At 31.7% G+C, this 15270-nt stretch overlaps 1 protein-coding gene across 1 annotated transcript; it reads left to right on the plus strand.

The window, feature by feature from the left end:
* Positions 1–515: 515 nt before the first annotated feature.
* On the plus strand, positions 516–2515 carry LOC120092838 (protein SHORT-ROOT-like). Its single transcript, XM_039051064.2, has 2 exons — positions 516–1032; positions 1445–2515. Exons 1-2 carry the CDS (start codon positions 589–591, stop codon positions 2357–2359), a joined length of 1359 nt encoding a protein of 452 aa, XP_038906992.1. The 5' UTR covers positions 516–588; the 3' UTR covers positions 2360–2515.
* The last annotated feature ends 12755 nt before the right edge of the window (positions 2516–15270 follow it).

The raw sequence follows: 15270 nt of genomic DNA on the forward strand, positions 1-15270 counted from the left end.
CAGAATAAAGAAAAGGGTTGTTAGAAATTATCAGCATAAATCTAAAGGCATTTACCACCAAATTTATTTTAAATTTTTGTACTATGCAATTTGACATACTAACAAAACACATAACATTATATTTCAACTAACATATAGAACATAAGTAATTTTTCAATTAAGAGATTAGAGATTTGAATATCATATCTCACCTAAAATTTTAGAGGTTAAACTAAGAATCGTCCTAGATAAAAACTTAATTAAATAACTAAAAATAAAATATTAAAAACTATCAAAAATCCAAAACCAAAAACAAATATAAAACTTCATAGACTAAAATAAACTAAAAGCATAATAATAATTTTAATATGTATGGAATGAGACATACATTTAATCATAAGCCCAACTATTAAACAAAAGCTTTTTCTCAACCAAACTTTGTGCTTGCCTATATAAATAAATACTATAATTTTTAATTAAAAAAATAGTTCTTTTTATTTGATTCTATTTTATTTATTTATTATTTTTTGGGTTCAAAAGAATGCTCCCTTCCTCCCTCAATCAAAATCGTCAAACACACCCTTTTTTTAATTTTCTTCATAAGAAAGCATGGACATAACTTTTTTCACAGCCAAAGAAGCCCCCACAAGCTTCTTCAACCAAAGCCATGATCATCATCTTCATCATCTTCATTTCTCCAACTTAGACATGCAAAGCTCCACCAGCCATTCGTCGGAGTACTCACCCGAACACTCTCCATCCGCTGCTGCCACTGCTGCCGCCACCGGAAAATGGGCCTCCACCCTTCTCAAGGAGTGTGCTAAAGCCATCTCTGAAAAGGACTCCAACAAAATCCACCATTTTCTTTGGATGTTGAATGAGCTGGCTTCCCCTTATGGCGACTCTGATCAAAAAATGGCTTCCTACTTCTTGCAAGCTCTCTTCTGCAGGGCCACAGAAACTGGCCTCACTTGCTACAAAACCCTTGTCGCCGTGGCCGAGAAAAATCATAACTTTGACTCTGCCCTGAGACTCATCCTCAAGTTTCAAGAGGTACGTGACAAAATCACCAATAAATTCAAAAATTTTAAATAATTAATTCTGGTTCAAATTTCCAGCACAACTTCACCCGGGTGAATATCTATCTTAAGATCGCTATTTCTAATTCAACAGTTTGAGCTATTAGGTTAATGTGAATTTAATATTTTATCTACTATTTCAACGTATTCCTCGTTTTTCCTCACATTCATTTGTAAGCTTGAAAATTAACACGAATCCCAACGAGTGATTATCGAGTTGAAATACATAAATCACTACTATTTCTTTTCTTGAGAATATAGCATAACAATGGTTTAAGTGGGGAACTTCAACCTTCAAACTTATAAAAAATATGATGAACTAACAAATTTTAAGCGGATGGATTGTGGTGAATTTAATTAATTAATTAATTTATTTTTAATTTCAGGCAAGTCCATGGACAACATTCGGGCATGTGGCATCGAATGGTGCGATTCTCGAAGCGCTCGAGGGAGAAACGAAGCTCCACATCATCGACATAAGCAACACCCTTTGCACTCAATGGCCAACCCTACTAGAATCCCTAGCCACACGCAATGATGACACCCCACATCTAAAGCTAACAGTGGTGACAACAACAAGCATAGTGAAGTGTTTAATGAAGGAAATAGGGCAAAGAATGGAGAAATTTGCAAGGCTAATGGGAGTCCCCTTTGAATTCAACCCTATAACAAATCTCAATCACTTAACTGACCTCACAAATGAAGCCCTCAAAGTAGAAGAAGGTGAAGCCATTGCCATAAATTGCATTGGAGCCTTGAGAAGAGTGAGAGTTGAAGAAAGAAACAATGTGATTTCAATGTTGAAATCACTAAAGCCTAGAGTTTTAACAATTGTAGAGGAAGAAGCTGATTTCATAAGCTCCAAAAATGATTTTTTGAAGTGCTTTGAAGAATGTCTTAGATTTTACACTCTCTACTTTGAGATGTTGGAAGAGAGTTTTGTGGCAACAAGCAATGAGAGATTGGTTTTGGAAAGAGAATGTTCAAGAAGCATTGTGAGGCTTTTGGGTTGTGATCATGATCAAATTAGTGAAGAAGAAATGGGGAGTGAGAGAAGAGAAAAAGGAAAGCAATGGACAAAAAGACTCAAACAAGCACTTTTTTCATCAGCTGATTTTAGTGAAGATGTAATGGATGATGTTAAGGCTTTGCTCAAACGGTACAAGCCCGGTTGGGCGTTGCTGCGTTCGACTGCGGCCGTCACCGGAGACGAAGATGAAAGTGGTGGTGATGATTCAAGTGGAATTTACTTGACATGGAAGGAAGAATCAGTGGTGTGGGTTTCAGCATGGAAACCCTAAAGGGAAAAAATTCACATTATTTATATATTTATTAGTATCATCATAATACCAATATTCATAAAGGAGTTTTTCTTTTTCTTTTTGTATGGGGGTTAAGCCATGAAATTGTTATATATTTGTGTAGATTTTCTATTCAAATTTTTATATTGTTCTTAATTTTTCTTGGGGGAGTTCTAATTTTGTGCTGTTGTTGGCCTTTGTTTTTGTTTGGTTTTTTTTCTTTTCTTTTTTCCATGGAGTTTGTGGATTTTTTCCTGCCTCTCCCATTATTATTTTTACTTTCTTCTCTCCAAATTTTCCTTGAAAAGCAAACACATTATTCCCAAAATTGGATGGACTTTGCTTAGTTTCATCTGTGTAGCAACTTCATACATTGTATGATACCTTATATCTAGTAATTAGAATATTTGTTTATGGAGTTTATAGGTTAACACGTCTTTAATACCTTCATCATGCACAAAGACATCTCAACTAGGTTGACACATCCTTAACACGTTCATCTGTTCAATATGATGTTAGTAGAATTTTAAATTATTAATAAAATAGCTTTAAGAACACATGTTTTCATTTTTAAAAAAATGACCTAGAGCTTTGAAGTTTCCTTTTTCTAAAAAAATGGACAAAAGAAAGGAGCTAACAAAAGAAAACTTGGTTTCTTTAAAGCAAAAATCTAAAATGGGGATAATCATTGTGTTTTAAGAAAGTTAACTTATTTACCCATATTAATTTTTAATTTTATTATCTCTTTCTTTAAAAAAATTCCAAAATCAAGTTAAATTTCAAATTTATAGAAGTCTATTAGCGTCTATCATTAGAAGCCTATCACTTATAGACGTGGATAGAAGTTTATTAGTGTCTATCAATATTTTTTTGCTATTTCTGTAAATAGTTTGACATTTTTTTTATCTATAAAAATTTCGGGACAAAATAACTAGTGTTCAAGAAACAGGTAATATAACAATATTTTTCAAAAAAAAAAGAAATAAAATTGTTGTCAAAGGAGCTCAAATTTTGTTGTTCTTAAATTATCAAAACGAAATATCTCGGCTTTACAACATTCATAACAAAGGCTAATCTATAAAATGTTGGAAATATTTGAATAATGAGTGGTTCAAATCATAACATATATACACAAAACTTTATGATTATTTTGTAGCTAGCCAAAGTGAAAAGTCATTGAAATTTTTGTGGTTGGATTTATCAGTTTGGGAGCTGGGAAAACAACATCCATATCCATATATATTAGAGAGAACAAGAGAGAGATCTAATAGTTTTCAAGTGTTTGTAATGTATATTCTTCAATTATGTAAGTGCTGACATGTCATAAAAAGGGAAAGTTTGGGAACAGGATTTTCATCATACAATATTTTTAGTTCTTCAATTTTACATTTTTCAAATCACTTTGGTAACTCAGCTTTTTTCTTTTTCTTCCTCATTTGGAGAGAAAGAAGAGAGAGATTCAAACCTATAATACACTAAGCACTTTTTTTCCAAGTATTTCTTTGAAAAAAAAAAAGAAAAAGGAAATTAAGTTTTTCCTTAAAAAGCATTTGGATTATTGGTGTTCAAAAAACCGATAACTCGAAAACAGATCAATCCAACCCAATTCATTTAGGTTGGATTGAGTTCAAATACATTAAAATTTTATAAATTGGATTGGTTCATAAGTTAAACCAATTCAAACTTATTATGAACATAATTTTTTTTTTTACTAATGTTGTAGTTATATATATACATATATTTATTTTAATTTTATTTAATTTCATTATTTTTTTGGATAGTTTATTTTCCATTAACTCCTAAAAGTAGTTTTTTTGGCACTTTAAAAAAAAGATTTAAGATATAAATTGAAATTAAGTTGTTAATCTTAGTTCAATATATGAAAATAACTAAATTTTCTTTTTTTTACTTATTAATATTTTACTCTTTTTTAAAATAAAAATTTAAATAAATTATTCGATTAACCCAAACTAACCCAACCAAAATGTTTCATTGGGGTTGGGTTCATTGTCTAACCAGGATTATTTGAGTCGAAGAAATTTCCAACTCGAACAATTGGGTTGAGTCTAAAAAGTCCTTCGACCTAACTAAACTCAATCCACGAATATCCCTAATTTGCATCCTAAAAGCTTATGATACATATTTTATATTTTATATTATTAACCGTTTTCATTTGTTAGTTTGAAAATTAGTACAAAATTGTGCAGTGAACTGATACCAGGTTAAAAACTTTGGTTAAGTCTAATTTAAGATATATTTAATATAATGTTTTTAGAAGTAAAACTATTGGATATTGTCTGAAATTATGAAGCACGAATACTTCATGTGAGGCAAAGAATCAGTATCAGACACTTATTGGATACCGATACTTTCAGATACTTCATAGATACGTATCTGACACGCAATTTGACGTATCTATATTTTCAGATACTTTTCAGATACGTATCTGACACGCGGTTTGACGTATCTATTTCTATGCGTACTTTTTTTTTTTAAGAAAAAAAAACAAGTAACTCATATAATCTTTCCCAATCTTAAATTAAGCAACCTATTTAAAAAGCTCACTACTCGAGTCCAAAACTAAAAGAAAAATAAATAAATAACGGACCAAATCATGACTAGAATCATTTAATCTCCATTTTCACATTTGAGTCCCCACAAAGTTCACAAAATATAAACCATTTAGATGTCTTCAACAATAAGTTTTTCGTTTATCTTCATACTTCTCTCTTTAATCTTTTCATCTTCTTCTTTTTTGCAATATGAGTCACTTTTCTATTGCATTTTATTAACTATTGTACTTCATCTTAGATGTTGCTTTTTTTGTATTGTATTTCAGTGTTTGTATTCTATTTTGTGCTATTGTTATTAACTTGTATGCCAAATTTATCTATATCCTAGATTTTTTTAAAGAAAGAAATGTATCTTCAACGTATCAGTATCCTCGTTTTTTAGAATATATATATATTATATATATAAAAAAAAGTGACGATCCTTAGACGTATCCGTATCTTAGTTTTTTAGAAGTTAATGAATCGCCATATCCGACCATATCTGTATCGTGTAGCCGTATCTGTATCTGTATTTCATAGGATTGAAGTATGTTTAATTTTAACTTATCAAATCATTTGTAAAATATTTTGAAAAAATATATATATTTCCAAACACATTCTTAAGACTACATTATTAATCATAGAATAGACAATAATCTTGAAGTTAATGAATTTACAAGCAGCCTTTACAGAACAAATTGTAGTTTAGAATGGTTAAATCTAATAATAACTTTATGGCACAATAATCCTTGAGTTGGTCCAGGTAACCAAACAATTCCTTTATAGGAACCCAAACATGAAAATGGGGGAATTTTTTTACATTTTTTCCCTTAGTTAAGGGAGGAAAATTTTTCTTGAGCTACGTTTGTTTTGCAATTTATTATTATTATTATTATTATTATTATTATTATTATGTCTTCATATCTTTAATATCTCTAAGTTAAAAATAAAGATTTGTAAATTTGGAGACATGTTTTTAGGAGATTTTCAACTATATGTTAGTGTAGTATTTGCTATTTACAAATCATTTCAGGTTGTTAAAGTGAGAATAGTTTATACGGACATATATACAATATGTCATAATAACTAAGGTCCTGTAATGCGAATTTTCCACCCCAACTATACTAAAAAAGTCATTTTAGGTTTAATAAGTTACTCCAAGCTAAAGTCACATGAATTAGTTAGGATTTTGACTATATCGATTACCATATATGCATTTTCATTAAATATTAATTAACATATTGGGTATGTTAAAATGACTAAAGTTCACCAAAGTGAACATAATTCAACGGGCATTATAAAGTTTGTATTATTGATCTCGAGATCAAAGGTTTGATTCTCTCATCCCACACATAGTCGTCAAACAAAAAAATGTGACCATAGTTCATTTGTTATTGACATGTTTACTTTGAGATTAAAAGTTTAAATCCACGTATTTTTGCTTGTTGTATTCAAGAGGAACATTTAATTTTCAAACTCAAAAAATAAAAAGGTACTATTATATATCATTAACTCTTCAATAAATTTATTTTATAATATTTTGTGTAGTTTCACATTTTTAAAAGAATTTGTGCTTAAATCTACTAAATTCTCTTTGGTTTCTACCCCTCTGTTTCTAAATAATCACTAAACAAGAAATAGACACAAATATAACTTTTTTTAAAAGCTTAGTTTTTTTTAAAAAAAAATTAAAGAAAAAAAAATAGCCCAAAACATTAGATATAGAAAGAAAGTTCTAGTTTCTTCCTCAATAATATCTATTATGAAATATTTGAACGTCTAACCTTTTAGTCGATAATATTACATGTTTAAACTAGTTGAAATATGTTCAAGTTTGTTATATATAAGTTATTGAAGGAGAAAAAAGTGGGGGAGGGGTTAAGGGTCCAAGAGGAAGAAGTTGAAGAGAATACTGAGAAAGGCAATTGAAAATAAGTTGACATAAAGATGGGAAAATGGACCCAAAGGGAAGGCTTTGTGGGAAGCACAAGTCTACCGACTTGATCCCATGTTTGCCTTTTGGTCTAGTGATTGGAATAGCATAATTTTGCTTGAATTACCACACATTTGTACTGCCTTTAACCCAACATTATATAGTGGGAAACCAACTTTTTCTAGCTTTCTCTCAGATAAGGATTATTGGTACTACCACCTACCCTTTTTCTCTCCTTAACTTTGCTTTGCTTTGCTTTATCAAATTTATATCATGTATATATACATACATACATACACATATATATATGCATTCTATATGTTTCCTATCTCTTATACCCTTTGCAAAACAAAACCCTTTACTTTTGGCTTTTTAGTTGGACACTTTGGCTTTTCACTTCCCACCTTTTTCTTCTTACATCATAATTCTATTGCTTGGTTTGTAGAGTTAATATCCTTTTTCATTTTCCCCCTTCCTTCATGTTTTTGAAATATAATATGTTTGGTTTCAATTTTAGTGGTAAATGAGAGTAATGGAATTAATGGAAGAAAGAAGAGCTACAAAAAGGAGAAATGAATTACAACCAAAATATTTAATATAGATTTACGCTTAATCATTGAGTTAGTTATGGTTGAGAATCTCATATTGAAAAGATGGAGGGAACTCCTAATCTTTAAAACATGTCAATTGATTTTGAGATGTGATAACTCCCTAAAAGATATATCTTTTCCGACTAAATGATGGTAGTTCTTAAAAATTTTACTTTTAAATGTGCCTTAATGTAGGTAATCGAGCTTGAGAGATTGTTGGAGTGTCTCGGATGCATTTTAGAATTTATGAAGCATAAGGGTAAAATGGAGCAATTGGACTCAAGAGAATGAAAAATTACCATTTAACCCCTGAAGGCCAGCATTGCAACGCTAAGAAATGCTAAAAGGCAGTAGCGCAACATTGCAACATTGTTGAGGTTAATAGAGGACGAGCATTGAGCATCGCCGCAGTGCGTTGGGGGGTTTTTCCTAACAGTAGTCACAATAATACCCCTAGTGTCGCCTCAAGTTTTGAGTCTCTCTTTTGTATCTTCTTCATTTCTTCCTTTTTTTCGTTTAGTTATTGTCATACCCTTTCTAGATTACCCTCTCAACCTAGAAAGTGATGTGAAGAAGCTAAACATCACCTCCCTTTGCGACATTTAACATCCAACTCTCCCACTCAACCTGTATTTAAACCTGAATAGTTTCTCAATGTTCTTTCATTATAAATTTTCATTCAACATATTGATTACATGACATTCATAAGCACACTTCATAACTTTCTCCATTTTCTGTTTTACTAAAAGTCAGTTCTAATATATTATTCAAAAGTAATATATATACATACATACAAACTATCAATAGAGTTTATGTTCATCAGAAACACTTTCACAACTATACAACCAAATCACTACTTCCTGTCTCGTGTTCTCAAAATTATACATTTAATAATGGTATGCAATCTATCAAAACAAAGACTCTAAAATATGTAAACCTACGATGCAGTTTTTGTACGATAATTGCAACTCAGCTTATTCCCAAAACTTGATCGCTACCTAGGGGGAAAACATAAAACAAAGCATGAGCTAAAGCTCATTGAGTGATAATTTAATGTGAACATAAGTTTTCTCATTCTAAAACGTCAATGAAGTTTATCAAAATCATTCAATAAATCATTGACAAAATATATAAGATTCAGTAACATCTCAAATACGTGTTATAAAGCATCTTGAGCTATTAGAAAATCACACCAACTCTATACCCAAATACTCGTTTCAACGGTGGATTATTCTAGATAAAGCATATGGCTACACTAGACATACCATACATCGAATACTTCTCGCGATGGTAAACCATAACTATGTCATATGTGCACGTAGAGCTGCCTTGAGACTAAATATAACTATACACCACAGGCCCAAGGTCCTCTAGACTTCTCAGTATACTCTGGCCACATTCGATCTCGATAGCTTCTTGATCGCTTGGGTGGTGCTACTGAAACACATTCAAGTAATATGAGAAAACCATCTCTCGGGTACAAGATTTAATAGTTTGAAACCACTTTCACAAACCATTCAAACATCATTTACAAGCATAGCTCATATCAAATTCTCATTTATGATCAAGCCCACCTTCACAGGTTTACTTACAAATCATGGTAAAACAAAATCAGGTTCCCAACCACATTTTCATAAATCCACTTTATATAAAATTGATGATAACTCAGAAATTATTATTCAAAGCTTTTTTGTAATTATGGTAAAGTAAAACAGATCATGCCAATACATTTTACAAATCATAGAATACTATCATACTAATATACTTTTCATATCAAAATACTCAAAATAAAATCACTCATAGTCACGTGCACAAATTCCTTGCTTATAGATCTTTCCAATCTTAATCTGACTTGAAACAGGATCCTAGAGTTACTAGACACTTACAAGAGGTCAAAATAACCCTAAATAGCCCTTAGTGATTCCATGACACAAATTAAGCTCAACTTAAACTCTAAACTTTCACATTTTGCATTTTAAGTACATTTTTCTTAAAATATCCAAAATAGATAAAAAAAAAAATCACCTTAGAGTTCAAATTATTTATTTTAGGGCTAGAATATCAAGAAAATCCTATTTGGGCTTAAAAATACTCATCAACACCCAAAATGGCAAAAAAAACATATGAATGTGTGTCACAAATGGCCATGGGCACTCGGTTGAGTGTGTAGGCATACGACAACAGGTGTGGGCGTGTAGCAGAGGTGTGTTGGGGCGCGTAAGACACGACATGGGCGCGTAGTAAAGGTTTGTGAAAACCCTACGAAAATGTGATTGAGTCCCAATTTAATTATTTTACAGAAACATATTAATTCAAAGGATGGAAACAATACAAATGCATAGAGTTTTATTTCATGTTAAGAAGAAAACTAAAGTAGAAATTAGGGTTTAGAGAAAAGGGTTTGGAGAAAACATACCCTAGGGGTTACAAATCTTCACGTTTCTCCTTCGTATTGCACAAACACTTCAAACAATCATGAATCCTTCCCTTAAAGACCACATACTGAATCATTAGACACCACAAATGGGTTACCTCAATATTCTCCTTTGAGTGAGAATAAAAAAGGGAGTGTGTGAGTTTTTCTTAATTTTGGGAGAGGAAAAGAGAAATTTTTTAGAGGAAAAAAAATCTATAGAGAATTCTATTAGGAGTGCAGTGAATCACAGAGTTTCTATGTCAAAAAACAAAAAGAGAAAAGAAGAACATCTTACCTCTATCTCACGATCAACCGAGAGAGAATTAAGGGGGAAGTTATTATAACTCCCTCCCTTAAAATCAAATTAAAACTAAAACTAAAACTAAAACTAAAACTAAAACTAAAACTAATTTGAATTTATTTAATATAATATAATTATATAGTAACTAATTTATCAAATAATATATAGTATACTATATGTGATATCTAATATTACATATAAACCTACAGTTTATATTATATCAAATATAATATAACCTATAGTTTGAAATTCTCTCATTAAATCTATAGTATTTAATATAAATCAAATTCATATTAAAAAATTAACCTACATATTTTATATGAATCCAATTCACATAAATAATGTTTGAATCATATTCAAATATTTATTTCCTCTCAAATTAAACTTTATATTATAATGTATCAAATACATTATTTTAATTATCACATATAATTAATTTATATTAGTTATATCATATATAATTAATTTTCTTAATTAATTTGAACTATTCAAATTAATCCAAAATTAATTTAATTTTCTCAACAATCTTAGTTGAGCTATCGAGAGGACCTTGTGGACCTATAGATTGAAACTCCAATGGTACTTAGATAATTAATTAAACTCTTAAGTTAAATTACCCAACTTCCATTAACTGTCGGTCACTCCAGTAAAGACTAACAGTTTCATTCTTCGCACTACAGATATATTTCTGTGTCTATTAGATATAACCAATCAACGGTGTGATGAGTTTTCACAAATTGCTCTAAGTACAGTTGGGCCAATATTACCGTTTTACCTCTTTAGTTACATCTAACTCCTTAAGTACTATTGATTACTCTAATAAACAATAAGTCATAGTCCACCTATGGTCAAACCCCTTTTGAGCTAGGAGAGAGGTGTGGCGTCGCATTGTTCAAGCCTTGGAATCAGCCCTTAAGGGAGCAATTTTTTTATTTACTTTAACTATAGAGAATGAGTGAATTCCTTCTTGTATAGCTATGTTCCCAACTCTCCAATCAAAATGGTAAGCATATTGAGACAGCGAATTGGCCACTCTCACTCATGCAGTTCAAAGGACCGCTTTCATATGCAAGAGTTCACAACTCACTCAAAATTCAGGACAAGTCACCTATGGTCATCATGGTGAAATGTAAGTCTCTTCTATTAACGGTGTTATATAGTGAGACTATTCATTTCGTGATCCGATCTTATACAAACTCTTTATATAGAACACCCTCGCTTACATGTCTCCACATAAATGATCAAGATCATATCCAATAATTGTAACAACTACAAAGTGGATCGCAGTCGTAATGTCACTAAGATAAGATATCCAGCCTTATCCATCTACTACAAACCGTTTAAATAATCACTTAAACATGATCCACCTATATGTCTTCACATATATGTTTAAGTTACAAAAGATAATCTTGGATCTTAGTGTATTGGCTTTCTGGGTTAGTTCTACTAAGTGTCAAATAAAATGCCTCAGATTTTATTAGATAAATAAATTGTTTGTACAATACAATTAAAAACTGCAGGACCCATGAGATTTAGAGCATCAACCTCAACACACAAATGGGTGTTGGCGTGCAACTGGGCGTGGGTGTGCGCACACGAGCGTGTGCATGTGAGGCTGATGGGCATTCGAGGTTGTGCGCATCAAGCACATGCAGGATGGACGTGTACGCACAGGGTAAGCAGGCGGCTGGGCGAGCTGGGTGACAACCTTGCTTTGTTTTTTCCTTTGTTTTTCCAGCATACTTTTAGACTTTATTTCATCAAATCTAGTCACAATGACTTCAAATAACTTTTCTAGACCTCAAGAGGAACCTTAGAACTTATTACCTTTTATATTTGAAGCCTTAAATCCCCTCGAAAATGCCCCAAATAGCCATTCAAATCAAAACTCTCTGATTTGCCCGATTATCTAACCACCTTGGATTTCTTTATAGTTTTTCAAATATTTCGGCCTCAAATCTTCATGGCAGCCCTAGGGTTTGTCCTTCACTCGTTCCTCTTCAATATCGTTAAAAAATTTCATGATTTTCATGGGTAAATTGGAAGAACCGACCTTCCAAAAATACTCTTTATCCCTAGTCGAATTCTGTCTTTTCCTCCTCCAATGAAAATCCTCCAAACAACTACTTCCTAAACTCAGCTATATGACTCCCCTTTATTTCTTCCCCTTTCCTTCACCTTAAATAATATTAATATCAACTATTAATTAAGTTTATCCCAAAATAATTTTATAAATTTTGTTTAAATTCCCTTGGTCATCTTTTTCCTTCTTAGACAAGTAGAAAAATTCAAATTATACTCTTTCCTCAGTTTAGCCTCAAGTATATACATATATAAGCTCACTTAGATTAAGTACCTACCATTTTAAAGACATTAAAACTTGATTATGCACACAAGAGGTACTTAATCTAGATTTTAGATTTTTTAACTTATTCTCAAGCTTAAGAGAAAAGGAATAAGGGCTTAAAAAAGGGTTACTTACTTAAACTCTCATTCTTTTTATTTAGAATGTTATTGTTTTAATTCTTTTGAAAACAAAGATGTGTGATTCAATCACTTCTATTGCAGAATTTGATTCTTTTAAATAAACCTAAAAAATGAGGCTTATCACTTTTTTGCCAAATCAAAATTTAGGGTTTGTCTATATAAATACATTGTATTCAAACCAATATATGATGAAGGAGGCATTAGAGTGACACAAAAAATAATTTGAAGCATCATCATCTACGTTAGGGTGTTCATTGGGTTGGGTTGGATTGGGTTGGGTTGGGTTGAAAGACTTTTTAGACCCAACTCAATTGTTCGGGTTATAAATTTTTTCAACCCAAATAACCCTTATTAAAAAATTAACCCAACTCAACCCAACCATGAAATATTTATTTAAAATTTTGTTATAAAAAGAAGTAAAACGTAAATATATAAAACTATAATTTAATTGTTTTCATATATTAAATTAAGATTGAAACTAAATAAAACTATAATTTAATTAAACTATAATTCAATTTATATAGTGAAAATTTTCTTTCTAAAGTGTAAAGAAACTACTTTTAAGAGTTGTTGAAGAATAAGTTAATAAAAAAATATTGAAACTAAATAAAATTAAAATCAATATATGCATAAATAATTATATTATAAGGAATAAAAGAATATATTTTAAAGTTAATAATAAATTCGGGTTGGTTTGGGTTATATTAAGTGAACCCATGAACTAACCCAACCCATAAAATTTTCATTTATTTGAACCCAATCCAACCCAAACTGCACGGGTTGGGTTGGATTGATCGATTTTTTCGGGTCATCAAGTTTCTTGAACACCCCTAATCTACGTTATATATATTAAAAAAATGTGAAAATGTTGATAAATATAAAAATGAAAATATACTAATTCAATACCATATAGTTTGTTTTAAAAAAATGCAAAGCAATTACTAAATGAATATATACACACACACGATGTGTAATGCACAAGTACCATATGTTGTATATGTTCAAAAAATGTGAAAATATTGATAAATGTAAAAAGAAAAATATATTGCATATAATGCAAGTATTTAGTCTCTTTATTGTCAACGCCTAGTCTCTCCAAGTTAGGGTTCGCAAAAAAACCCACGGGGGCGGGGACCCGCCCCCGTTCGGGTCGGAGATTCCTCGGTTTGACCGGGGATGGGGTCAAACCGAGGAATTTATTCGGGGCCGGGCCCCATCAGGGACGGGGCAAGGACGGGGACAATATCCCCGCCCGACCCCGATCGCGACTCCGATTAATCCCCGACCCCGAATTTATATATATATATATATATATATACTTATTATAAATATATATAAAAAGACCCAAAATGAAAAAGCCCAAAAGCCTAAATTTTTTTTTTAAAAAAGTCCAAAAATATTTTCCTCTCCTCCTTCTTTTTTCCAAAATATTAAATCCTTTTGCCTTTACTGCTACTCAACCAACAACCCAAAATCCTTAATTCCTAAATCGTAAATCAATATCAAATCCCTCCAGCCTCTAGCACCACTGCACCAGCAACTAGCAACCACTGTACCAGTAGCCCCAGCCTCCCTCTGCTCCGTCCGCTCTCGGCTCCACTACTCCACCAGCGTCCAACTGATTCGTTGGAACACTCCCGTCCAGCTGATTAACCACCAACGTCCAACCAAGCCTATTGCTTCCATCCAGCTGATAAGCTAAGCAATCGTTGAAACACTTCGACCTCTATTGCTCCCATCCAGTGATTTGCGTCCAGCCGAGCCTCTGAGTCTGTGTCTAGCCGAGCGTCCAACTAAAAAACTTTTGTGTTTTCTCAACTCAGCCTCAACCATTTCAGGTAAACATTTAATGTTGTCCGTGTTGTTTTTTATATATTATAACGTCGATCAGGAAACTATAAAAAAAAAGCCTTAGCTAGGATGATAATAAGACATGAATATCCTCCCTCAATGGTTGAGCATGAAGGTTTTAGGGAATTTTGTAATATCATCCAATCATTATTTAAGATGGTGTCAAGAAACACAATAAAGAAGGAGATTTTGAAAATTTATGAGACTGAAAAGTTGAAAACCATGGCATTGTTGAATGAGATCAAAAGAAAGATTGCCCTGATAACGGACATGTGGACTTCCAACCACCAAACAAAAAGGTTATATGGTTGTCACTGCTCATTTTGTTAATGATAGTTGGGTTTTGCAAAACAAAATAATCAGGTTTATATATGTCCCTTCTCCACACACTTCTGAGATGCTTCATGAAGAAATAATGGAATATCTGTTAGATTGGAATATTGATCGAAAATTGTCATCAGTAATTGTAGATAATTGTAGTACCAATGACTCTATGGTTAATATGCTTGTTGATAGTTTGTGTGGAAACTTAATATTGAATGAGAGTTTATTTCATATGCGGTGTTGTGCTCATATTCTGAACTTGATTGTGAAAGATGAGTTGGTAGTGATAGGAGATGGGATCGAAAGAGTACGTAGTAGTGTGTCTTTTTTGGTACATATTAGGATGATTTTAATGCTTATGACTTGTTTGTATCAAATTCCAATAATATGAATCAGAAGCAACAGTTTGATGCATATTTGGACGAACCTATCTTACCTCGAACATTCGAGTTTGATA

Source organism: Benincasa hispida, chromosome 12 (assembly GCF_027475165.1).
Source record: "Benincasa hispida cultivar pf3 chromosome 12, pf3_genome.v1.1, whole genome shotgun sequence".
In the NCBI taxonomy this organism is placed as follows: Eukaryota; Viridiplantae; Streptophyta; class Magnoliopsida; order Cucurbitales; family Cucurbitaceae; genus Benincasa; species Benincasa hispida.

What these genes read in the sequence shown, in the direction of transcription:
- LOC120092838 (XM_039051064.2), top strand. Translation starts at nt 589, where the DNA reads ATGGACATAACTTTTTTCACAGCCAAAGAAGCCCCCACAAGCTTCTTC. An exon ending in TCATCCTCAAGTTTCAAGAG is followed by an intron (nt 1,033 to 1,444) that starts GTACGTGACAAA and finishes TTTTAATTTCAG; the next exon opens with GCAAGTCCATGGACAACATT.